The sequence below is a fragment of the Schistocerca serialis genome, chromosome 1, assembly GCF_023864345.2.
Source record: "Schistocerca serialis cubense isolate TAMUIC-IGC-003099 chromosome 1, iqSchSeri2.2, whole genome shotgun sequence".
Taxonomy (NCBI): domain Eukaryota; kingdom Metazoa; phylum Arthropoda; class Insecta; order Orthoptera; family Acrididae; genus Schistocerca; species Schistocerca serialis.
Genome location: NC_064638.1, coordinates 182,597,368 through 182,623,235, shown reverse-complemented (window position 1 = coordinate 182,623,235; position 25,868 = coordinate 182,597,368). Strand labels below are relative to the sequence as shown.

The following is a 25,868-nucleotide window of genomic DNA, read 5'->3' as shown; positions in this document are numbered from 1 at the left end:
AAGACATAGGGGGCGATGTTGTATCTCTGTACGTTTCTTAGACATTCACAGCTAGAGCGCCCAGTAACAGAAGTCTGTGTTTTCTTATCCACTTTTAAATGGTGGCATTTTCGTGTCATGTCGTGCAGTCTTTCTAATACATCACAAATAATAGTCCGGAAAAATTAATATTTGTGCAAAAGAGAAAACATGTTCTAAGGTACAACATGACTTAAATTTAAAAGCGTTGCAGTCGATAAAACCTTGTGAGAGATGTACCTCATAGCCTATCCGTTACGTTATTACTCTACTACGCATCATTAATAGGAAAGTGAAAATGCTTCAAATGGCTCTAAGCACTACGGAACTTAACATCTGAGGTCATCAGTCCTCTAGACTAATAACTACTTAAACCTAATTAAGGACATCACACACATCCATGCTCGAGGCAGTATTCGATCCTTCGACCGTAGCAGCTGCGTGGATCCGGAATGAAGCGCCTAGAACCGCTCGGCCACCCCGGCCGGCTAGGAAAGTGAAATCAAATGGAACAGCAATATTAAAAGTTAACACTGTAGGAAAACCCAATTGCTATTTACCTTAAAGAAGGCGCGTCAAGTTGCAGACAGGCACAACTAAAAAACATTCACACAAAGCTTTCGGCCACAGCTTTTGTCAGTAAAAGACACACACACACACACACACACACACGGGCGCGGCTCGCGTACACACACCCTTCACAAAAACGCAATCAAGCATACCTCACGCACCACACTACCGCCAACTCCAGTTGGATGAACAGACACAATACTAACCACGCACGTCTTGCTTTCGCAGAGTTCGGAACAATGTCCCTCACCGGGTCCTGCCTGGGTGACGTGGTGGCTGCTGCGGCCTTCGTGGCCACGCTGCTCGTCATCGCCTGCAGGTGGTTCTATGGCTACTGGGAACGCCGTGGAGTGCCGTCTCTCGAGACGGAATCTATCTTCGGCAATTGCAAGGACATGCTTCTGTACCGCAAACACTTCGGTGAAGGCCTGCTGGAGCTGTACCGGCGCCTGGACCCTCACCCTTACGGCGGGATCTTCATGTCCCTGAGACCAATGCTGATCGTCAGAGACCCAGAGCTCATCAAGAGCTGCCTCCTCAAAGACTTCGGCCACTTCCAGCACAGGGGAGTCAAGGTGGGTACCGGTAAAGCGCCTACATTGCAAGTGATTTTTTAATATTTTGCTTATTCATACTTTATCAGCAGAGTTAAAACAGACCAAAAAACACTTTTTTGTATGCTATAAAAGGTGTATACCGTAGTTATTACTATTTGGAAATAAAACTGATTAGAGAAACTTTGACAGACCTTTTAAATAAGCTTGAAATTATGTGCATAATCTGAAATGTTCATGAACTGTGATTTATTTTCAAAGAATATTCTTAAGAATTTACTTTATTTACTACCGATTCGTCAAGAACATTTAATCACACTATGTAAGCATAGAAGTAGTTTCCAGGGAGTAACTGATGAAATCATAACCAAATTCCTTTTAACAAATGGGAATTTTATTCACTTTAATAGTGCATAATAGCATTTTTTAAATGAAACAGATTTAAAATTATAATCAGAAAGCACCCTCTAAATACCAAAGTTACAGTTTATTCAGAGGCAGAAAGAAACAAGTTTTGACTATGAGAGCTTTCGCGCAGAGAACCTTGCCGCTACCTTTCGACACGACCGTAGTTACGACCGCTCACAACAGCCTCTGAAATACTACACTGGTGCAAATCTGCAACACACCAGATTACTTTAAACTAAGAGTTTTAACAATTTACACAAGCACACAAACTATGCACCCCCCGTAGGAGGGATGGAAATGGTACAAAACACTAACAATTAAAATATTAACCTTGCCACCGAAGGTGCAACTTGATTTTAACATCTAAGAAAAGTCTTCTGGCGAAAGGGTGGCAACTTTATATACTAAAATTATCATTTAAATAAAAGCCCATGAAATGCAATCTTATATAAAATTCTACAAGGTTGGCCAAACGATAGTTAAGATGCTCAACAGTACACAGATACTGCTTCTCAAGATCATAGGCGATAATATGAAAGTTTCCAAAGATCAAAACATATTTCAGGTATTAGGCGATTACACTCCAAGTAATAAATTCGTTAACACACCAAATCCGACAAACATGACAGAGGCAGCTACTAACGTACAGTAGATTGATAGGGAGATTACTAAACAACCCGAACCGCAGGTTACTCTAACCCGCCCCTACTCCACAAGGGAAAAACGGGCAACCAATTTATAAACAACCACCTTACTGCGGGTGGGAAAACGGAGAAGAATGGTGGGACAACCCTAAATCAAAATAGCTGGTGACCTCACCAAGAAAACAAGTAGAATTTAACAAGAGTAAATCAACCAACATATCACCAATCACTTAACTTCTAATAAACTGCGATTTTTCGAGAAGACCTGGCGTGGCACCCCGAAATCGCTCTCCCGAACCGTCCGCTGCCAGCCGCTTCAACGGACGCAGTAAGGCGCGCCGATCTCCCGTCTGCTCGCACCGGCCAGACGGATGTCGTGGGTTGACTCCTGTTGCTCTCGTGTCGACCGCGAAGTCACTACCCCTCGCTATACGCCGCGGCCCACTGGACTCAAGTGGCGGCCTCACATGCGCCGATGATCAAGACGTACAATTATCTTGTGTCTCAGTGCGCGACCGACCAACCGATCAATCCAACCGCCAATGACCATTGCCTAAGCAAACTCAAGCAGACTGGCGGCCTAACGCACAGACTCAGATGCAGGAACTAAGCCCCGACCGGGCGAGTTCTCTTACTGGTGGAGTGGAAAGACTCTCATTTTGCCGGCTTTAAAGGTTGATCCGAACGACAGACATATTAGCACTCCGAACGACAGACAGACACGAACTGCATAACAAATGCGGACGTGAGATGGACTAGCAAGCTGGGGACGAGAGACTAACCCAGACTGACTCACTGGTGAGCTAATAGCGCCCCGTTAAATGCATATGTGAACAGGCAACCTTTCCCCTTTCCCACCTGATGGAGACACCAAAGCTGCAACTGCCACAGCGGCGCCACCACTGAAACAGAGGGCGACTGCTTCGGACTACGAACAGCGGCGCGCTCTTCAAAACAGCAGTTTTTACCACGGCTCAGTTCACACTTCAGTGGCATAAGGAAACCATCGAGTGGAAGTCCACTAGACGAACAACCTCCTGTACTCTTTAAGGTGCGAAAGAACTTCTGATTCTAAGTCAGCACTTTATTTGCTGCACATGATTTCGAGCAACGTTCAAAGGCGCGTCCAACATTTCTCTAATCGATAAGGAGCTATCAAATGAAAACTGAACACCCGCCACAATGTGACCATGGGACGGTTCTTTTCAGATGATATCACGAGACGCGTTAAAACATTTATCCAACTGGGAGACAAGACAATTCAATACTGTTTAGCAGAAAGTGATCGGCAAGTGAAGCCAACATGCACGCATGTCTTTCTTCAGGTTCGCAAGGATATAACAACCACATGAGGAAAGATACTGGCTGTACGGAAGATGTTGCGTCTTTCCCAACGAGATCGCTGAAGTGCAGCCTTCATCTGATTGGCAGTGAGGGGGTGGGAGCTGCTGTGAAACGGGATGAATCTGACCAACAGCATTCCGACAGCCCGAGGGAAAAGGCAAAGCCAACAATGGAACATTCCACATGTACCCCGAATAAGAAATCCTAAGTTGTCCACACAAGTTTCGGTAGAGCCACGATGACCTTCGTCTTTGACTGCAGTCGCCATGTGCCAGTTGAGAACCACAATTAGTGATCAGTGCTATCGAGACACTTGCAGAAACTTTGACGTGAAGCACAGTCAAAATTCCCAGCGATGCTGTCGGACTGGAACATCCTGTTGTACTGTGACGCCCGCCCCCACACTGCCAGTCGCATGGAGTCTACATTTGATCGATTTGCTTGGGAAACACTGCAATATCCTCCGTTCAGCGCAGATCATTCACCGTGTGATTTTCTCATCTTCGGCGACCTGAAGAAAGAGATGGGTGGACGACGTGTGGCGTCGCAACTAGTGCGCGATAGCCCGTTTGTCTATTAAAAGCTCTACTTCAGAATTTGTGTGGGCTGCAATCTAAGCCGGTAGAGTATTATACGGTCAGTAACGGACGAGTTGTGTCCTGCAGACTGACGTAACGACCATCTGTTGCAGCTGCGCGTGAGAAAGCAGTGGAGTAGCGCTGGCAGGCAACTTAGAGGAACGTCATATTGGATGTACATCCTTCTGTTGTGAAAACAAACAATATGTCAAAGTCTGAGATCAAAAATAGTTGTATTTTGGAAGTTAGTAAAATTCCATAAAAAAACGTAATTTTCCGACAGTCAAGAATTTAAATAAATACAGTGATGTAATAGTTCACCTTCAGTGACTATGTACGAAGATCTGATAACACTTTCAGTGTTCATATATAAATTTGGGAAGTTTTTAGTTTCAGAAAACCTCTGCGACTTTTCTGTAATAATAAAGTCAAGAATTCTAAGTACATACGTGTATTGTGTGTTAGGGTGTGTGTGTGAATGAGAATGCGTGCGTGAGAGTATGTGGGACGTTCGGCATTATTAAAATATCATTCATGTAATGCTCTACAAGATGCAAGTGTTCCAACTCTGTAACGTGGGAACGAATCCACTAGTGGTTCCCCTACTACACTAGTGGTTCCCCTACTAGTTAATATCGGATGTCCAAGTATGTATGTTTATGTATAAGACAGCCAGAACATTCACGACTACATAATAAATTTCCAGATGTAGAGTAAAGCTTATAGTTCATTTTGGTTTGTTTATTTAATTAGAGAGTTTTGTGTTACTTAATTTGATGACGTCAATGAGCCTAGAGGAGTGGTTGGTACTTGCTAGATTTTTGCGCGAGCCGCGCTCTAGAAGTGAGTTCTCATTGGTCGTAAGTGCTGACAGCCAATGAGAAGCGAGACGGTTGGCCGCCTAGCGAGGAGAAAAAAATGTTCAAATGTGTGTGAAATCTTTTGAGACTTAACTGCTAAGGTCATCAGTCCCTAAGCTTACAAACAACTTAACCTAAATTATCCTAAGGACAAACACACACACCCATGCCCGAGGGAGGACTTGAACCTTCGCCGGGAACAGCCGCACTAGCGAGGAGATATAGTTTTGAGTGTGGGAGAGTGAGAAGAGAGTCGCGAGCTAGCTTTGATTGGAGGCGGTTATGCGGGATGTGACTTTTCGCATTATGTGTAAGATGAAGTCTTGGGATGACTTCTGCATTATGGTCCAGTGTTAATGGTATCTGGTAGTGACCAGAAACTGTTTGTGAAAACTTTAGAGTGTTGTGATAATTCGTTCCGATGAAAATCGCGAGTGAGCTTTGAATTATATAGCGTGGCGGTACTGAGTATATTCTTACTGCGTATTTTATGGCGAGCATAACCTTTAACTAAAGACAACCACTGAATATCGTGTGCAGAAGTAATTGGACGATCATTGACTGTGTTACAAGTAATTGGTTTCGGAATTTGGGAAGGTAAAAGTTCTGGCTGTTTTAGGTATGGTGATAACTGTGAGCAGAAACTTTAGTAATTTTCGTAAATGGGGGCTAATGATCTTGCTTAACGGCAATAAAGATCTATTGAAGGTTTAAATTTGAACTTCATGTTTAAAGTACGAGTGACATCCCCTTTCCGAATCATTTCTTTAAAGTACATAGACAATTTTCAGCAAATTTTACTTATAGCGGGCTCCGGCATGTACCTATGAGGTTATAGTTTCTTCAACACTGCTTTTCTGTGATCTCGTAAGTAGCTGCAGTCAGGCGTTTACGTGCGAAGATCTACCGCTGTAAAGAGGTAGATGAACAAAAATTATGAAAGAAATTACATTGCAGCAGCAACGTATAATCAGTCGCAATTGGTGCATCGCACGCACGCACGTAAAAAAAAAAAAAAAAAAAAAAAAAAAAAAAAAAAAAAAAAAATCAGTCGCAGACGATTTCAATCGAACGAGAAAGTGCAAGAGTGGGTACAGTTGTGGATCCGTCAGATGTCAACTGCATTCTACAAAACAAGAATTGATCACCTCGTCTCCCAGTGTGACAAATGCCTTAGCACGTGTGGTGATTGCTTTTGAATGGAACCGTTGCATGGTGTTGTGACAGGTGTCCAGTTTTCATTTGACTGAAACTCATAGTTTATTTCTTAATTTTAGACAAAGTATTTTACAAAACATTTCACATTTTTTTTCAGATTTTTTATTTTCATTTTCAAGTTTCGCATAGTAATATAGATCGCTATATTTCCATTATTAACTGTGCACGCATCAGTCAGCATTCGTAGCTGAGTGCTCGGTGCGGTAGACTGTGATGTGGAGGATCCAAGTTCGATTCCAGTAAATGCCAAGGGTTTTTCCTTTGTGGGAGGGCTGTTACAGGGTGCAATCAGCTTCTTGATGCCAATTGAGGAGATACTTGACCAAATTGTAGTGGCTCCAAGGTATGGAAAGTCTGCAAAACGGCCAGGAGAACTGTGTGCCCACCACACACCCTACATACTTCTTCTACATGACGCTGCAATGCGGAGGACGATACGGTGGTGCTTAGACAGCCTTTGTAAATTCCCAGTCTGGCGAGAAGCTCGCGTATACATCAAGAGAAAGCACAGAAGTTTCGACTTATGCTTCTCTGTTGTAAGAGTGCGGGCAAGGAGCAGTTAATCTGGAAAGGAAATGGGACACAAGACGCTACTGCGACGATTTGCACTGCTGCAGTGTTTGGAATTGTTATCAAGTAGTCATGGCAACAGACATCAATAGAATTTAGGGACGCACTGCTAGTATCGTACCAGGTCGGTGTAGCTTGTACAAAAGTGTAACAGAAGTACTGGGGCAACTTGACTGGCAGTGACTCAGCTGCCCCCACTGCTGTCGTTTTACGCAACCGTCAGTGTTGTATGTGGCCTTCAATAACCACACAAGAGAATGTCACAAAACAGTATTGCACCTCAGATGCACTTACACCACCATCCGGCAACGGTCAGAATTTCTAGTATGCTGGTCGTGGCACTTTCTCCCATCACGGTACCAAAATTTTCGACTATACGAGGTGTTCCCGATACTCAACCTTTTTGGTCTCCATTGATTGGGCTATTATAGCACCTGCATGGTCGGCTATGTCGGTAACATTATAAATTTAAACGTGCCCATGAACGACTTCTGTAATCGCTGCACTAAAACTATGTTGGCACTTGTTTCCAACCTTAGTACTTCCAAGCACGGTAGTTTTGTAGTCAGAAGGCCTGACGAGTACACCGATAAAATTCTTTATTTTATGCTGCTAACATTCACAAGACTGTTAGGTGAAATATACATAAACTTCAATTTTACAAATTCTGAGTGCGCGACTAAGCTGGTGGCATAATAACGCGAGTCAATGAAGAGCAAAAAAGATGGACTGCGGGAAATGGTTCGCGCAGTAGCAAATTTTTGTGCGGTGGTAGGAGGCACTGCCATGAGCAAGAACTTGAAATCCTGACCAGTGGCGGTTGAGTGTGGGAGTGGGGGCGCGTTTGAAGGCCTGTTTGTGCCCTTTTCTTGAATAACTCGAAAACTACGGCGTCTAGCGAAAACATATCCTGGTACAAAGATTACTAGATTACATTTCCTGCAGGAAAGATCCCACTGAGAAAATGAAAACGTGGCACGTGGTTTTTAAGGTCAGAAATAACAACGAGCGCTGCACAAAACGACAGCAGCAGGTGCAGCTGTGTCGCCTTGTATATGGATTCCTATATTTCCTAGGGGACAAATTGTGTTTGTAGTTTGAGGAATATAGCAGATGATAACCTCTGCTCTGGAGTGCGTCCAGAAATCTCTGGGATTCTGCTGTTATTCATGGAGGAACTGTGGTACAATTTAATTTTCTCCCCTTTGTTTCGACATCTAAGCAGAAATCATACAGACATCATCATACGGAAAAGGGTTCACCAGTACGAGAGCAACATACGCGTTGGATTTAATACATTGCACATAGTCGTAAACAAACAGTTGCAGTGCAGTCATATTAGTAACTAATGTGATCGTACAACAAAAAGTCATATTCACAGACAGAAAAAAATCACATCAAAAAGTAATTACTGTTGTTGTTGTTGTGGTCTTCAGTCCTGAGACTGGTTTGATGCAGCTCTCCATGCTACTCTATCCTGTGCAAGCTTCTTCATCTCCCAGTACCTACTGAAACCTACATCCTTCTGAATCTGCTTAGTGTATTCATCTCTTGGTCTCCCCCTACGATTTTTACCCTCCACGCTGCCTCCTACCAACCGATCCCTTCATCTGGTCAAGTTGTGCCACAAACTTCTCTTCTCCCCAATCCTATTCAATGCTTCCTCATTAGTTATGTGATCTACCCATCTAATCTTCAGCATTCTTCTGTAGCACCACATTTCGAAAGCTTCTATTCTCTTCTTGCCAGTTTACATTTAATATCCTCTCTACTTCAATAATACATTTGCCTAGGTAATATATTTCAGCGATTGAAATTGCAAGTTGCAGGTTAATATAAATGCGAAATTAGCCACTGCAAATATGAAATGTTAATACATTAGTAACAGCCAATGGTAACAGCGGTTTCCATCGGATTACCGAAGTTATGCGCTATCTGACTTGGCTAGAACTTCGGTGCACTCAGCCCTTGTGAGGAAAATTGAGGAGCTTCTTGACTGAAAGGTAGCGGCTTCGGCCTCGAAAACTGACAATGGCCGCGAGAGCAGTGTGCTCACCACATGCACCCCCCTCCCCGCCCCCCCCCCCCCCCCCCCCATGTCCGCATTCAGTGACGCCTATAGGCTGAGGATGACACGGCGGTCTGTCAGTACCGTTGAGTCTTCCGAGACGTGTTCGGACGGAGTTTAGTTCGGTATATTAAAATCTGGTGTTACCACCAGAAAGTTGAATGCAAGCGTGCAAACGTGTATGCACTGTGCTTTATAGGTTCCGGGTGTCAAATTGTAGGCTAGACTTCTGTGCCTGTTTCTATTGGTCGCCCAAAACACGGACGGTTAATGCTGTTTATGGAAGTCGTTGGAGTTGTCGTGCGATAATGTTCCACATGTTCTCGATCAGAGGCAGTGCTGCGATGGAGCATGCCAAGACGACACTCTGTAGAGCACGTTGGTTTACAACAACATGAGCGCTATATGGACGAGTGTTACGCAGTCGCAAAATCACACCATCCCCCCTCCCTCTCCCCACCCCCTGGAATGTTGTTCATGAATGGCAGCACAGAACATCGAGTCACCGGACTGACGTACAAATTTGTAGTCAGGTTGCACGGGATAACCACGAGTGTGTTCCTGTCACCATACGAAACGTAAGTCCTATGTGAAATATGTAGGGCTGATCTTGGATGAGAAGCTAACTTGGGCCCCTCATTTTAAGAGTATATGCTCCAAGGAAAAAAGCACTTTAGTGAGTACTAGGAGGGCTTGTGGCAAAAACTGGGGCCTAAGCCTCAGGGGTATGCACTGGATATACACCACAACGGTTAGACCTAGGATTTCCTATGGGGCCGTAGTGTGGTGGAAGAAGGTAGAACAGCAGGTTGCTGCTAAAGAGCTTGCTGAGGTGCTGAGATTGGCCTGCTTAGCCATAATGGGCGGAATTAGCAGCACACCAACCGCTGGAATGGAAGCCATGCTAGACAGGCCTCCACTTCACCTTTGGGTTAAGATGGAGGCAGCAGCTGGGTCATACAGAAAACTGGCCTAAATTGGGTCTCATTCGGATATCCATAATCACACACTAACATAGTGAGTGAGGTAAATATAGGTATGGCTGGGGAAATGCCTGCTGACTATATTATAACTCCGAACTGCTTTGACAAGCCTTACAACATAATAATCGGAAGTAGGGAGCAGTGGGAGAAAACAGTTCGACACCGTAAGGGGGACATCATTTGGTTCACTGATGGGTCGAAAACAGATCAAGGCGTTGGGGCTGGGTTGTACGAAGTTCAGCCAAGACTGGAGAGCAGCATCTCTCTAGGGAAACTGGCCTCTGTATTCCAAGCCGAAATTACTGCAATCAGGGCATATGTGGAGGAGAATACGAGTAGGTGCTACAATGACCATAGCCTCTACATCCATTCAGACAGCTAGGCAACCCTGAAATACTTGGCAGCTCCTACAACTAGATCTAAGATTGTTGCAGATTGCCACAGGGCTCTGGTGGAGCTAGCGGGAAGCAATAGGGTGTACCTTGTGTGAGTCCCTCGCCAGTCAGGGATCTGTGTCAATGAACAAGCCGATAGATTGGCTAGGATAGGGGCAACAACTCCATTTACTGGACCGGAGCCCGTCTTCACAATCACCAAGACTATGATCAAATTAGAACTACGGAACTGGCTTAGGAAACAGCACGTAGGATATTGGACCAAGGTTCATAAACAAAAACATGTTAAGGTAATGATGTTCAAGCCATGTTTTAAAAGAAGCTCTGTAATCCTGGGATTGAACAGGAAAGAGATCAAACTCATGAATGGACTGATGATCGGCCATGGGAACTTCAAAAAACACCTACACACAATGGGTATAATGGAAGACGACCCTAAATGTAGGATCTGTGATGAGGGTGAAGAAACTGCATCACACCTAATCTTTGAATGCATGGCATTGGAGAGTAAAAGATACAGAATCTTCGGGACAACTACACCAGACGAAATTATGTCTAACAAAAAACTGGTAGAGGGACTCCTTGCAATATTTAAGGGCACTAGTTGGCTTTACTAGATATACAGGGAGCGATACCGCACAATAAACCTAGTTTCGGTGCGGGCAGTGGAGGGTTAGACCTAAGCTGTTTCAGCACTCCTGTTAAAATCAATCAATGAATCAATCAAGTCCTATGTGTCTATCACGCAGACACGTTTGTTGCAGGCCCTCAGCTGGCCTCCTCCTAGCCAACACTTCGAGATCGCTGGCATTGACGCAGAAACAGCTTTCATCAGGAAACACAAATGACCTCCATCCTGCCCTCGAATGAGCTCTCACTTGACACCACTGAGGTCGCAAATGGCGATGGTTGCCTGTCAGTGGAACGCACGCTGTAGGCTGTGAGACCTATTTTTAACAGTTTCTTTACGTCTGTACGTCGCCAACTGTTGCTCATATTGCCGCTGCATATGCAGTACGATGCTCCAGAGGCGTTCGCCGAAAACGATGGTCTTCCCTCTCGGTGGCGTCACGTGACCGACCAGAGGCCGGTCTTGTTGCGACCGTACATTCTTCTAGATCTACATCTACATTTATACTCCGCAAGCCACCAAATGGTGTGTGGCGGAGGGCACTTTACGTGCCACTGTCATTACCTCCCTTTCCTGATCCAGTCGCGTATGGTTCGCGGGAAGAACGACTGCCGGAAAGCCTCCGTGCGCGCTCGAATCTCTCTAATTTTACATTCGTGATCTCCTCGGGAGGTGTAAGTAGCTGGAACCGATATATTCGATATCTCATCCAGAAACGCACCCTCTCGAAATCTGGACAGTAAGCTACACCGCGATGCAGAGCGCCTCTCTTGCAGAGTCTGCCACTTGAGTTTCCTAAACATCTCCGTAACGCTATCACGGTTACCAAATAACTCTGAGACGAACGCGCAGCTCTTCTTTGCATCTGCTCTATCTCCTCTGTCAACCCGATATGGTACGGATCCCACACTGATGAGCGATACTCAAGTATAGGTCGAATGAGTGTTTTGTTAGCAACCTCCTTTGTTGATGAACTACATTTTCTAAGGACTCTCGCAATGAATCTCAACCTGGTACCCGCCTTACCAAACACTTAATTTTATATGATCATTCCACTTCAAATCGTTCCGTACGCATACTCCCAGATATTTTACAGAAGTAACTGCTACCAGTGTTTGTTCTGCTATCATATAATCATACAATAAAGGATCCTTCTTTCTATGTATTCGCAATACATTACATTTGTCTATGTTAAGGGTCAGTTGCCACTCCTTGCACCAAGTGCCTACCCGCTGCAGCATTTCGTTGCAATTATCTAATGCTGCCACATTTCTGTATACTACACCATCATCCGTGAAAAGCCGCATGGAACTTCCGACACTATCTACTAGGTCATTTATGTATATTGTGAAAAGCAATGATCCTATAATTCTCCCCTGAGGAACGCCAGAGGTTACTTTAACGTCTATAGACGTCTCTCCATTGAGAACAACTTGCTGTGTTCTGTTTGCTAAAAACCCTTCAATCCAGCCACACAGCTGGTCTGATATTCCCTAAGCTCTTACTTCGTTTATCAGGCGACAGTGCGGAACTGTATCGAACGCCTTCCGGAAGTCAAGGAAAATGGCATCTACCTGGAAGTCTGTATCTAATATTTTCTTGTGACCACCGCTGCCAGGAATCATATACAGTGGCTACATTCCTGCTAAGGCTTTCTGCAGTATCACAGAAGGAACATCCAGGTTCTCGTAGCCCTATTAGACGACCTCCTTCAAACACACTGAGGCGTTATGGCGTCTTTGCCGCAATAAAGTCATTCTTGAATAACATCAGTTCACCATGTCCAGTTTCAAAGGCAACTTACGCTCACGAACGTTAGTGCGTATATTTAAATCAAAACTGATTTGGATCGGCGGATGCCCCAACTGGCACCACTCTTAAGTGACTGGCGCTAAATCTGAACAGGCATCATCTTTCACATGTAGAAACACACCTACCAACTTTGGTTTATGTCGCAAAACTCCTTCTTGGTGCTGGGATTTTTTCCGTTCGCGTAAAAGGCGATATATTCTCAAGTTTTTGAAGCAGAACAGTACGGTGATACAGGCCGGCCGAGGTGGCCGAGCGGTTCTAGGCGCTACAGTCTGAAACCACACGACCGCTACGGTCGCAGGTTTGAATTCTGCCTCGGGCATGGATGTGTGTGATGTCTTTAGGTTAGTCAGGTTTAAGTCGTTCTAAGTTCTAGGGGACTGACGACCTCTGAAGTTAAGTCCCATAGTACTCAGAGCCATTTGAACCAGTACGGAGATACAAGTCAGGAAACAACAACCAGAGATCATCCAAAGACTGTAGGAGGAGGCCTTTGGCGATGTATGTGTTTCTACAGCCAAGACAAATGTGACTGACACCTTCTTCTTCAACAGAGTCGCGCAATGGGGTTGCGACCAGGCCAGTACGATGTAGATGATTCCTCTAAGAGATGTGGTTGAAACTGAGGTGCCTTGTGGTGTTTGTGAGTCTTCTGGAGCACCTGGTCCATTTTGGCCCGTGTCGGCCGACTTCCTGTGTCTGCAGGTGGACGAGGAGCACGACCCGCTGAGCGCGCACTTGTTCAACCTGGGCGGGCCGCGGTGGCGCGCCCTTCGCACCAAGCTGACGCCGACGTTCACGTCGGGCAAGATGAAGCTCATGTTCCCGCTGATGGAGGCGTGCGCGCGCGAGATGGTCGCCGCCCTGCAGCCGCTCGCCGACCGCGGTGAGGACGTCGAGATGAAGGATTGGAACGCCAGGTTCACCACCGACGTCATCGGCACCTGCGCCTTCGGCATCCAGTGCAACTCGCTGCGGGACCCTGAGTCCGAGTTCCGCAGGATGGGCCGCGGCATCTTCACCTCGCCCATCCGGAACCTCTTCAATTTTGTGCTGGTAACGTACACACGCTCTGCTTATTTGAGACTAAAAGCGATTCCTCTGTGGGACTAATACTTTGCACATAGTGAGCGAGAGAATATGAAAATCCTTCGTGGTGGTTATTGTGGGTTGCATGAAACCCATCGGCAGGGGCAGCTGAATCAACCTGTATAGCCATCTTTCCCCCCATGTACACAGTGACTCAGCTTCCCCTACCGAAAGGCTTTATGCAACCCGCAATGCCTTCAAAAACCATGAGCGAGAATTTCATACCAAAATCACGCTGTGTTCTGGTGTAGTGAAAAGCGTTTTACTACATTATTTGTGGAAAATATTCGTTATAGCTACGTATGCATCACAACATCTCAGCATGATGGGGAGAATGGAAGTGCTTGCGACACGAAAACATGACAAGCTACCTTTAATAATTAACACAAAAGTGGTCCACAAAATTCATGCTCACAAAATGTAAAGAATAAATAAAAACGAAAACCCACTGATAATGGCACAGTGGTACCGAAACATGTTTGGATACTGAGGAAAACGGTGTTTTGCGTAACTGGCGGACCTCAAAGCGCATAAATTTCATACAGAATTTCCTACAGAGAAACTGAACAGGATCTTTTTGTAAGAAATTCATTGCAGTTAAGTTTCGTACTGGCATACGTTTTCGCTGGAAGCCACGGTTTTCGTGTTAGTCAAGAAAAAGACGTTTGATGGTCACTTTTGTAGGTTTTCGTCGGATAATTCTAAAGCTACAGCCACTAGCGAAAACGGTTCCCATAAAAAAATTTATTCCATTAAATTTCCTACAAAAAGATCCTGTTCATTTCTTGCTGTGGGACTAATAGCTTGCACATAGTGAGCGAGAGTAGGGTGACCAGACGTCTGGATGAATCCGGAAATATCCTCCTTTTTATCTCTTTCCCCACGGTCCATGTGGATATTTTTTCATTGTCTTTCTTTAGCGCACAGTTGACCGTAATAAAACTTTTATTTGCGATTGTTATCGTTCTTTTCTTAAATACATTACCTACACATTTTCAACTTCTCGTGGTGTTATGAATAGTCCACTAAATTACGGGCATGCAGCCGCGCAAATAAAATTTCGCCCACTGATATTTCGGCCGCGTATCGTCCGGCCATCCTCAGAGTGAGTCAAAAGACTGACGACAAGATGCCAAGCGCGGCCTTATATGCCCCACCGCGGCGGTACTGCGCATGCGGGTCACATATGCTGGTCGGCGGCAGAGAAATACGTTTACACATGCGCCGCCTGTGGCGAAGGATTACAGACATTCATCAATTACTCAAAAACAGTCTTAATCGCATTTATTATTATTACACCTCCAATCGGTTTCATCCCGACGTAAGGGTCATCTTCTGGGCGTTTACACCATTGGTCGACTGCTGGTGGTGTCACTCCTGTCTACATAACGACAGGAAATAGTATGATCGGCGGGGGTGACACCAAGACGACTTCTCTGCAGTTTAATTACCCCCAAGAGTCGGATTCCATGCTGTACGCTTTCGGGACAGGCGGCGCTTGTGTGAACGTATATCTGTGCCACCGACCAGCATCTGTGACCCGCATGCGCAATACCGCCGGGGTGGAGCATCTAAGGCCCCGCTTGGCATCTTGTCGTCAGGCTTGTGACTCACTCTGTGGATGGCCGGACGATACGCGGCCGAAATATCAGTGGAGGAAATTTTATTTGCGTGGCTGCATGCACGAAATTTAATGGACTACCTTACCTATAGATGGTAGCAGGTTCTTTGATTTTATCGATGCCCCACTCATGGATCGATCCACAAGCAATGGCAGATATCGACTGTTTATAATTTGTCTGCCGTATTTTCAGTTCCGTTTTCATATTCTCTTGGCTTGGCATCGTAGATTTGTTGTCATGTACTCAGTATTCATGTGTGAGTGTTTGCTGCTTATTGTAACCGAATGAGTTTCATAAATTATCTGGCATTGTGACAGTTCATAAATACTTTTCTATATACGCTGTTAGAAAGGAACAGCATGTGAAAACTAGGTGGTTACCTTTCTTTCCCGGCTATTAAAAATGTACTGGAAACATATCCTGCTCTGAAATCTTACTTTCTGTCTGAAACCCAGCCACCCAAGGTTTCGTTTCAGTTTTTTGAGAATAGATTAAGAGAAGCCTACGTATGGCACTTATATTCAGGGCGTCTGTGTTCACTTCCAATGCTATGCAGATAGAAAAGACGGGCAGTTCTGTGCTTGAAGTGACTGAAATTTTAGATTCAGAATGTAAGGTGTTTGAGAACCAATTTAATGAAACATTCATTTGCCTAAAGGTTAAACAGAAGATGGAATAGTGCCATGAATATTTTAAACGATGGCTCTGTATGTCTGACGGCTTTTCCTGTTTCAAATGGATGTCTCTTAAGAACGAAGTTAGTTACAATGATATTGAAAAATGCCTTTTGTGATTACAAGATAAATTTAAAGCTTTTTGAATTGAAGATGTAAAATGTTTTAACCAGTTGTGTAGTTTTAGACGGTTTGTGAAACTGAATAGTAATGATGCTGAAGTTAGTGGGTTATCTTCTAGTTAAACATGGGCCAAGTATTTTTGTCAAAGTAATTCTGTTGATTGTCATTCAGATTTGTTAAATCTTGCCGAAAACTTTTTCAGAATATGGGGACACAACACAGCAGTAGAAGATGTATTTTCGCTCATTACAACACAGTGGACTGATGACAGGACTAGGCTAAACCTTCAATCTGTTGAAGGTTTTTTGATGATCGAGTATAATAATTTAAAAGAATTTACCTATGTATCTTTTTACAACTGTCTGCTAAGCTAGCCTACACTTCTACAGAGAATTGGATCTTCAGCGAAGTACCTTGAAACTTAGAGGACGTATGTTATTTCTAACAATTAATTCATTTATTGAATTTTTATCTAACTTCGTTCTCCTTTTTTAAACTGTTCGTCCTCTTTTCTTTTTTTTTTTTTTTTTACATCTGTAACTGTGTCACAATAAGCGAGAGGATATGAAAATGATACGTAGTGGGTGTTACGGGTTGTATAAAACCAACGGATAGTGTCAGCTGAATCACCGGGTGTAGCCATCTTCTGACCTGTATTCAACAACGAAAAGAGATGTTCTGATACCAGGGATAAGAATTAAACCGTCTTCTATTGGTATGCTCGCTACGTCCTTCTGATGCCCAGTCTCTAACAGTGCTATTTAAAAGCGGACGTTTGACCAGTGATCGGCAATCTCAGAACATCAGGGATACACAGGAATATACCATTTCACTGAGGGAGGCACGGTAAAGGTAGCCAGTCCTTGAATTAACCTTTGTACCGGTATGCCTCGAGTCCTCATAAGTGCTTTGGGTAGTCGTTACAATGTTCTCCTGAATGTATTGCAGTTTACCGAAGCACTTTTTACAGTGCGAACAGCAACGTAGAAGATTAAATTCTGTTACCTTTGAAAAAAGTTACGTTGCCTTCAGAAGTACAAGAAAGTTGCTCAGATTGTAAAGGGGGTCAAAATTCTGTGCAGAGGTGTGTTGTGGTTTCTTATTAAATAATTGTACAAGTTTGTCCCTCCCTGGTAGTTGAGACAGGCAGTCACCGTAACGTTTTTCCCGTCATAGTATTTTTGTACCACTTACTATTCTTGATTAAAATGGCTGGTGTTAACCCTATCTCCATTATTTTGTTCTGAAAGCAGAACAGATAATAAACCACCAGAAATTTGAAACAAAAAGAGTAACTGATACAAATACATCCTTACTGGTAAAATATTAACCTGATTGAATGTATTTCTACACATGTCCTGATAGAAGATAGAAGAAAAACTGCGAACAGTCTCTAGACAAGTGAGTGTCAATTCAAAGTAAATGAAGCCTTATTCAGTACCAGTCTAACATTTTTTTACAATTTCGCGAATATTATGACCAATTGAAATGTATTTCAGGACGTAACACTTCCTCTCCAGTACTGTACGACGTAAACCTAAGAAAACAGATGAAAACACAGAGGACTATTGTAATCAGCCCCCTCCTACCTACTTGCACCTATTGTCCACAATAAGCAATGTCTTTCATGAAAAATTTGAGAAGAACGAATATTATAATAAACATTTGACTTTACTTAGCTTTTCGTGTAGATTTGACTCCAGTCCTTCTTGTCTAGGGGACTGATTCTTGAAGCTGAAAACGTCACGTTTTAGGTCATCACTGCTGGATTGATGAAATAAATACCAAGATTGTTGCTGGAGAATTTTTGTTGTTACGTTAATATATTTTGTCACATTTTAGTATATCATAAGGTCTTTTGATTTTTCACATTAACAAAGCCGAAATTACATTGTTCGCACAAAATACAAAAATACGTCCGATCACATCAGAGGCCTGCTTACGACAATCTCACTCAGCGGAAATAAAAATATTCCAAAGGGTTTACAATTTTTCTTAACAAATGGATTTCTAATAGTTTTTGTTACATTATTAATTTCGATGATTATTTTATAAATGAATCCAGAAATAAACATAGTAACCAGTACAGTATTGCTCAATTAATAACAGAAATTTTAAGAGTGCCAAAAGTTCGTAATTTCAAAAGTTTCTACAATTAATAATTTTAACTGTACATTCAGAACTAGTACTTACCGATTATAACAACGAAACTAAAGTAATTCCTTTTCATAAATTTAGCTTGAAATCCAACATACAGCGTATAAAGTTATATGAAAGTTTTCATAAAAGCAGCTGAGATAATACTGACCTGTCCAAAATTAGAAAAATAGCACTGGCATCGACAGATACTGTTGACGAAAAGCAATACTAGAGGATGCCCAGTTATACCACGCATCAGAGGAACAGGCATATGGAAGTAACGCAGCAGATGTTTCGTATTTTCGAGAAAGAAGGTTCGCTAGGGTATAACGTTCCATCGACACCGACTCAGGTTATACGTAATTGATGTCAATTCAATTAAATAAGGTCCAAAGGGTACTAAAATACAACACTGAATGAAAATTCCAGTAGTGCGCTGTAGCTGTATCTACTCAAGTAGATTAGAGACCCACTTGACCGCATTCGCAGCTTCTAAGTTGTGTCTTCTGGTGAGTACCTCTACAGAAAATTTTATAAATTACTAATGTTTTGACAATGGGGGACTGACGTTATGTGACATATAGTAAAGTACAGTGAGAATAGACTTGAACAAGGAATAAAATATGACGCATCTAGTTAGGTAACTAAGTGTGAATCACATACCCCCCACAAAGAACGGGCCTATACGTATTTAATAAAAGAGATTTATAATTTCGTAGAAAAAGAAGGTTACTTACAATCCTACACAATATGACATAAGGAGCTGTTAGAGAATTTAGCAGAGTAATAGTTGGCGTGGCTAGGCAAACTTTCAGCCCTCCTCAACTACCCAGTACAAACTAAAATACGAAGGAATAGAGTTAGGAATCAGAAACTGATGCTGGATTCAAAAACAGCGAAGTGGTAACTAAAATGAAAAAGAGATGGCTGCAGTCCCCATATAACGTGGAACAACTGCGAAAAACAGGACTGACCTATGTTAAAATCACGAGCTGTCATCACTTTACCGATCAAGCAACAGACAGTGTCCCTGGTAGCTCCTATGCAGAAAAGTAATAGGTCGTGACGTGACTGGAGAATAAAATAAAAGTTAATGATGAAAACTAATAAAATTAATGTATTGTAATACAATGAAAAGCCATTGTTACCATGTTTTGGGGACCACCAATGATCGAAAGGAAGGCTATGCTGACGGTCACAGTTACCGAAAGCCGGCACGCTTGTGTGCCTGTCACCAGCATAATAATAATCGTATCAGCTCATAACACAAGCTACGAGGCGTTGTGCTTGTTGTCGGAGCGTGTGCAGTGACCGACGTCTGTATACTAAGACGGTTAAGGAAATCAATTAACGCGGGCATCACGGAAGATGCGCATTGCTAGTGTTCTGTTGAGGAACTGCGGTCACTTCGAAAACTATTACGCTCTGCTCTCTCTATTACATACAAACTAAACCTGGGTGACACTGATCTAATAATGTTACTAACGTGAAAATTGTAAAAATTGATAGTTATTTCTGCACCAACACAACAGTGTGAACATTGAATGAATCAGATGACATAGATGTGGACTGGCAGTGGCAATAAACTTGGATATTAACATAAAAGACTGTAATAAGTTAAGCAGCTAGTTAGCTGCTGATACACCTTACTTAAATATTCAAATAGTGGAAGCTGGCCAATAAAGCTCGGTGTCTTGATTCCGTTTGGTAGTTGAGATTATTACCAGAGGTCTTATTTTTATTATACGAGGGTTGCCCAGAAAGTAACGCACCACATTTTCTTCTCTTCAACAATTCTTTATCGAAAATAATGAGAATTACACATACGAAAGAATAATGTTTTATCTCCATCCCGTTCTATGGCCTTCCTCCAGCGCGAAACGAGGTCGTGTATGCTCTGTCAGTACTGGTCTCTGTCCTGGTGGTGGAATCAGTGCTTCACTGTGTGGATCAGCTACTCATCGTCCTCAAACTGTCTTCCACGAATTGCATCCTTTAATGGCCCAGACAACTGGAAGTCCGAAGGGACTAGGTCAGGGCTGTATGGAGGGTGGTCTCCCCGACCCCTGCAAATCGTAAAGCTCCGATAAACCGCATTCTGATGACCTCACCCACCGTGCCCAGCGACTAACTGTACTTCTGTGGACAGCAGATGCTCCATAGGCTTTGCACAAGCGTTTGTGAATACGGCCCACAGTTTCTTTCTCTGCAGTGAGAAACTGAATGACGCCACGTTGCTTGTAACGTACATCACCTACAGACGCCATTTTGAAACTGTCCTGCAGCTACGCTATCTGTCGCAAGTGAAGGAAACTCGCTCACTAGACTTCTAATCATACATACGTAACGTTTCGCATTCGTAGCATTGTTATCGGCTGAGCAAAAAAAAAAGTGGTGCATTACTTTCTGGCAATCCTCGTATGTATCTCCTTAAGCACCTTTAAAAAACAGTCCCATCTCTCTTTATGTAGTATCTCCAAGTTATTTTGGAGATCTGAAATAGGATGTTGATTATCACGTAAGTGAAAAGTTAGTGCGGATTTCGAGCTGCTCACTTTGAGATGTTCTTAAAGCGCATTTAGAAACCTCTACCAGTTGCCCATTGGTGAACAGACATTACAGGACATTGAATAAATCTTTGTGTTCTTGCCTGGGGGGTTAGGGGGATGTGATGGAGGCGGTGGAGAAGCGATCGGGAGACAGTCATTTTATGGAATGATATGAAGAACTATGAAGTAAGGTGTCAGTGGTTGACAGTTTCCGGTAAATATCTAAAACAAAAGTATTGTTTTTTAATGTGATTTAGAAGTCAGGGTAAGGGAGTGTGCCATTAACACTGTCTTCGATTGCAGATTGAATACCAGACTGCTGCGAGTTCAGATGGTTCAGTAGGGCACCGCAAAACTCCTTGAGGCATTTATATAATAAGGTAATGTAATTAACATAACGAAACCAACCAAGGATTTTTACATCGTAACATGGGTGTTGTTGCACAAAAACGAGTCAGAACTTAAACGAAAAATATTAGCAAGGTATTAAGACAATGGATAACGATTGCTAGTTCTTATTTTTAATAAGAAAAGAATTACCGAAGTTGAAATAAGTATAATTAAAACAATTCCTAACAACTTCAGCGTTTCATTAATTTCGTCAAGCGGACGACTGCAACGAGTGCGAAAATTTTCAGCAGTAACAGTCTGTGCTTGGCACGTAGGTACATTGATATAGGTATTTTTAATATCTAAAGATGCTGTGTTGGCATAAGTGGGACTGTTCAAATTGTTTGGAATTCAAATTAGACGTGCGTGGTTGCGTAACAAAAAAGATGATAGACATAATGCTTATTCAGAATGATACGTAACGAATTCGTGAGGATGACGCACAACCTGGCATCGGGGAAGGATCAGGAACGAAATAGGCCAAGCTCTTCCAAAACCATCTTCTTGCTTATCATTATAGCGATCTAAGCTAATCACGGCGAAACTGATTTTCTGAAGAATTTGATTTGCTTGGAACATCATTGACCATGTTAACTTGTACCTGAACGCAACCTATATGTGTGTACCGTTTGTGTAAATTATAAAGACAACCTTTTCGAGCCCTTCTTCCAATTGTTGTCGTTGCGTCATCCTGTATAACAGCAACATGAAATAAAAATGGGCATTATTATGTACGAGGGCGAGTCAAATGAAAACCTTAAAAAATTTTTTTAAATATTATTTAATGTGCACAAGTGGTACAAAGCTGTATCACTTTCAAACATAATCTCTGATGTCGACTGACAATGTAGCCAGTCCACAGTGACGGGTAGCCGAAAGAAAGGCACGCGTACACACACGCCGACTGGCGTGAAGTCTGGAACAGGATAACTATTGAATGCTAATAAGAAAAGTATGCAGCTCCTCGAATACTTAACTTTATTCTTTGTTGGTTTACAACGTTCTTCTTGAGACATTTATACGATAACTATCAAACTATGTAAGGCTGATGGCGCCTTGCTAGGTCGTAGCCATGGACTTAGCTGAAGGCTATTCTAACTGTCTCTCGGCAAATGAGAGCAAAGGCTTCGTCATTTTAGTCGCTAGCAAAGTCGTCGTACAACTGGGGCGAGTGCTATATCGTAGCTCGAGACCTGCCTTGTGGTGGCGCTCGGTCTGCGATCACACAGTGGCGACACGCGGGTCCGACATGTACTAAATGGACCGCGGCCGATTTAAGCTACCACCTAGCAAGTGTGGTGTCTGGCGGTGACACCACAATCTCCCCCACGCTTAATGCAAGTCCTCCAGCGCTTTCCTTTACAAAAAGATTCTTTTGGTAGTCCGCGCAACGACTCATCCACCGCGTGGCGTACCTCTTCATCAGAACGGAACTTCTTTCCTTCCGTTACGTCTTTGAGTGGTCCAAACATATGGAAATCACTTGTGGCAAGGTGTGGTGAGCATGGTGGACGAGGAAAACGCTCAAAATGCTGGTCTGTGATTGTTGCAACTGTTGTACGGGCAGCGTGGCGCCTTGAATTGTCATGTTGCAAAAGGACACCTGGTGACAGCAATCTAAGTCGCTTTGATTTGTTTGCAGGCCACAGACGACGTTTTAGGAGATCTGTGTATGATGCACAGGTGGCAGTGGTCCCTGTAGTCATGTAATGCACCAAAATGACGCCTTTTTCGTCCCAAAAGAGAGTCAGCGTAACCTTCCCTGCTGATGGTTCTTGTTTTGGTGATGAGGAATGGCGCCATTCCTTCCTCGCCTTCTTCGTTTCCGATTGGCGGAAGTGAATCCAGGTTTCGTCCCCAGTAACATTCTTGCAAGAAAGCCATCACCTTCTCGTTCAAAGCTCCGAAGAAGTTCTTCACAAGCATCAACACGTCGTTCTCTTATTTCAAGAGTCAGCTGCCATGGCACCGACCTTGCAGACACTTTGTGAAACTGGAGCACGTCATGCACAATGTGGTGTGCTGACCCGTGACTCATCTGTAAACATGCTGCAGTGTCATTCAGTGTCACTAGGCGGTTTTCCTTCACTATGGCTTCAACTGCTGCAATGTTATGTGGAGTCACAACTAGTTGTGCCTGACAAGGACGAGGAGCATCTTCCACTGAAGTCACACCATTTGCTAACTTCCCACTCCATTCATAGACTTGCTGCTGTGACGAACATCTATCACCGTACTGAACCTTCATTCGTCGATGAATTTCAATAGGTTTCACACCTTTACTACGCAGAAACCGAATAACAGAACGTTGTTCTTCCCTGGTGCAAGTCGCAAGTGGAGCGGCCATCTTTATACTGATACTGCGACGGTATGTGTGCATCTGCACTATGCTGCCACCTACTGGCCATTCTGCACGCTGTTTTTAGCATGCTTAACAACTTACAGGATAAGGCGCGAAATTTCAATTTGTTATTACAAATTTAAGGTTTTCATTTGACTCACCCTCGTAAATTGAACGTAGATGGGGAGATGGCGGAAAGGAAAAGGAAAGAACTGATGATTTAAGCTGCATCGGCATTTTATGCGGGGTAAGTTAAGCCGAGTGAAAATGTGTGTCATGCTGGGATTCGAATCCGGGATCTCCTGCTTGCTAGACAGTTGCTGCAACCGCTGTGCAGCCCGGTTAAAATGTTAACGCACTTGCGCTTCCTACCTTGGTACGTCCCTCGACCGATCCACATTCCCCCCTAGTGCCACCTCTCTGCAGTCTCCGTCCGTGCCCTACATCCTCACTACTTTGAGATCCTCATAGGATCTCAAACCAGATTTAGTATATTCACAGGAGCTCAAACCGATTGAGGATTCGCACTGAAGGAAGCGGTATCATTTCCCATCGAGACGACTCAGTTACACGAATGCGTGCCGTCTGCAGGAGTCTCAAAGTAGCGAGCATGGAGGACATGGGCGGGCACTGCGGACAGGTGGCGCTGGGTTAGAGTGTGGGCTGGTCGAGAGACGTACCGAGATAGAACTCGCAGCTGTGGTGGACTCCGCGTCCGGGCGGTGCAGTTGTTAACGCAACTGCGCAGTCAGGAGGGGATGCCGGAATCGGGACCAGGTGCGACGGTTGTAACCGCGACCGTTCCTGTCGCGGGGTTGCCGAAAACGGCGGGACCAAACGAGAGAGGCCAACGAACAAACAAAACGAACAACGACAGACGACCGAGCAAAATCTAACGAACAACAACACACAAATAGCAACGGGGTCATAAGCAAAACCTCACGAATCCACAATGTCCACTCGTACACTGAAACCTAGTAAACACGCTGTCTGTAGGCGAGATGTCGAATATACTAACGCGAATATAAGACTGCCTGCTGAGCGAGGGGCAGGCGCTTAGATACATGATAGAGTATGTTGATACTTGCCGCTGGGACCACGTGCTCCACGCTGGCGCCCTCAGATTATACGCGGGCCAGGAGCGTGCGCACAGCCACGGATTACGTCGCGACGACTGGAGACTCCTCTAGTGGTAATCGAGGTCCATGCTGTCTGGCGCGGATTAGAAACCCGAGGCGCCCGGTACGAGAGCCACACACATTTTCAGTCTCCGCTACTGATTCCACATAAAGTCCCGATGCAAATGAAATCATGAGTTCCTTCCTTTTCATTTCCTTTCTCTTTGTCTTTCCACCTTCATTTTACATAACATATGTCATAGCTGCAGATTCCGCGTGATGTTGGCACATCAGCTGATCAGGGCTGATCCCAGTGATGCCAACTTAGTCATAAAAGCACCAAACTTGCCCTAACAGCTTTTTCCCCCAGACAAATTTTTAATTATGAATGACCCTGGTAAATAGCAGGAGGATGACGGTTCAGTCTCGCGTCCGGCAATCCTGATTTAGGTTTTCCGGTATGGTTGCTTTGAAAGGGCACGGCCGGCCTCCTTCACCGTCCTTCCATAATCTGATGAGACCGATGACCTCGCAGTTTGGTCTCTTCCCCCAAACAACCCAACGGAACCCCAATTCGTAAATAGCAGACAATGTCCAGAAGAACATTCATCACATATTCATATGAATAGCAGACAAATGACATAGAAGTTAGTATTCCATACGAATACTCATTTATTTAACTATTCGTCCCTGAGATGTTACAAACTTTTTATTTTAGTTTCTAAGAATGATTCCCGATGAGAGAGCCGCATGCCGGCAATTAATGGAACGAAGATTGTTAAAAGAACTCTTGACGCCACCGTGGTGCTAACAAAACTTATTACACCTCGTACGGTATTTGGAGAGCATGAATTGTAAAGTCCAAGAGCACAATGCAGCGTCTTTAAATTTAAGCAGTACAAGTCGCAAGAGAGTTTGGCCCTATAGATGTGTTCTGCTCTCAGGCAAGGAAATGGATGAATCTCTTCGACGGGCGTCAGCTCCGTTCTCCTCCGCTGTGCGTGGGTGAGGACTGATACATAGATTTTGGGTCTCTGTTGAGTATATATTCCTTTTGGGATAATATTTCTCTTTATTCAACAAGTGTCCACCTTCTGGTGGAAGTGATTTTATACAGTCCTTTTACAACCCTTTTCCCAGGGCGAGCTTGTAGCAATAACCAGGAAACTG

At 43.8% G+C, this 25,868-nt stretch overlaps 1 protein-coding gene across 3 annotated transcripts in view; it reads left to right on the top strand.

The window, feature by feature from the left end:
* LOC126465241 (probable cytochrome P450 6a13) overlaps positions 1 to 25,868 on the top strand; it is a 93,155-nt gene that overhangs the window by 31,336 nt on the left and 35,951 nt on the right. For all 3 annotated transcript variants that reach the window (XM_050096291.1, XM_050096293.1, XM_050096292.1), the window contains 2 exons: positions 817 to 1,163; positions 13,359 to 13,709. In XM_050096291.1, coding sequence (XP_049952248.1) covers positions 828 to 1,163; positions 13,359 to 13,709 — 687 coding nt within the window. In that variant the 5' untranslated portion in view covers positions 817 to 827. The remainder of the gene's footprint in view (positions 1 to 816; positions 1,164 to 13,358; positions 13,710 to 25,868) is intronic.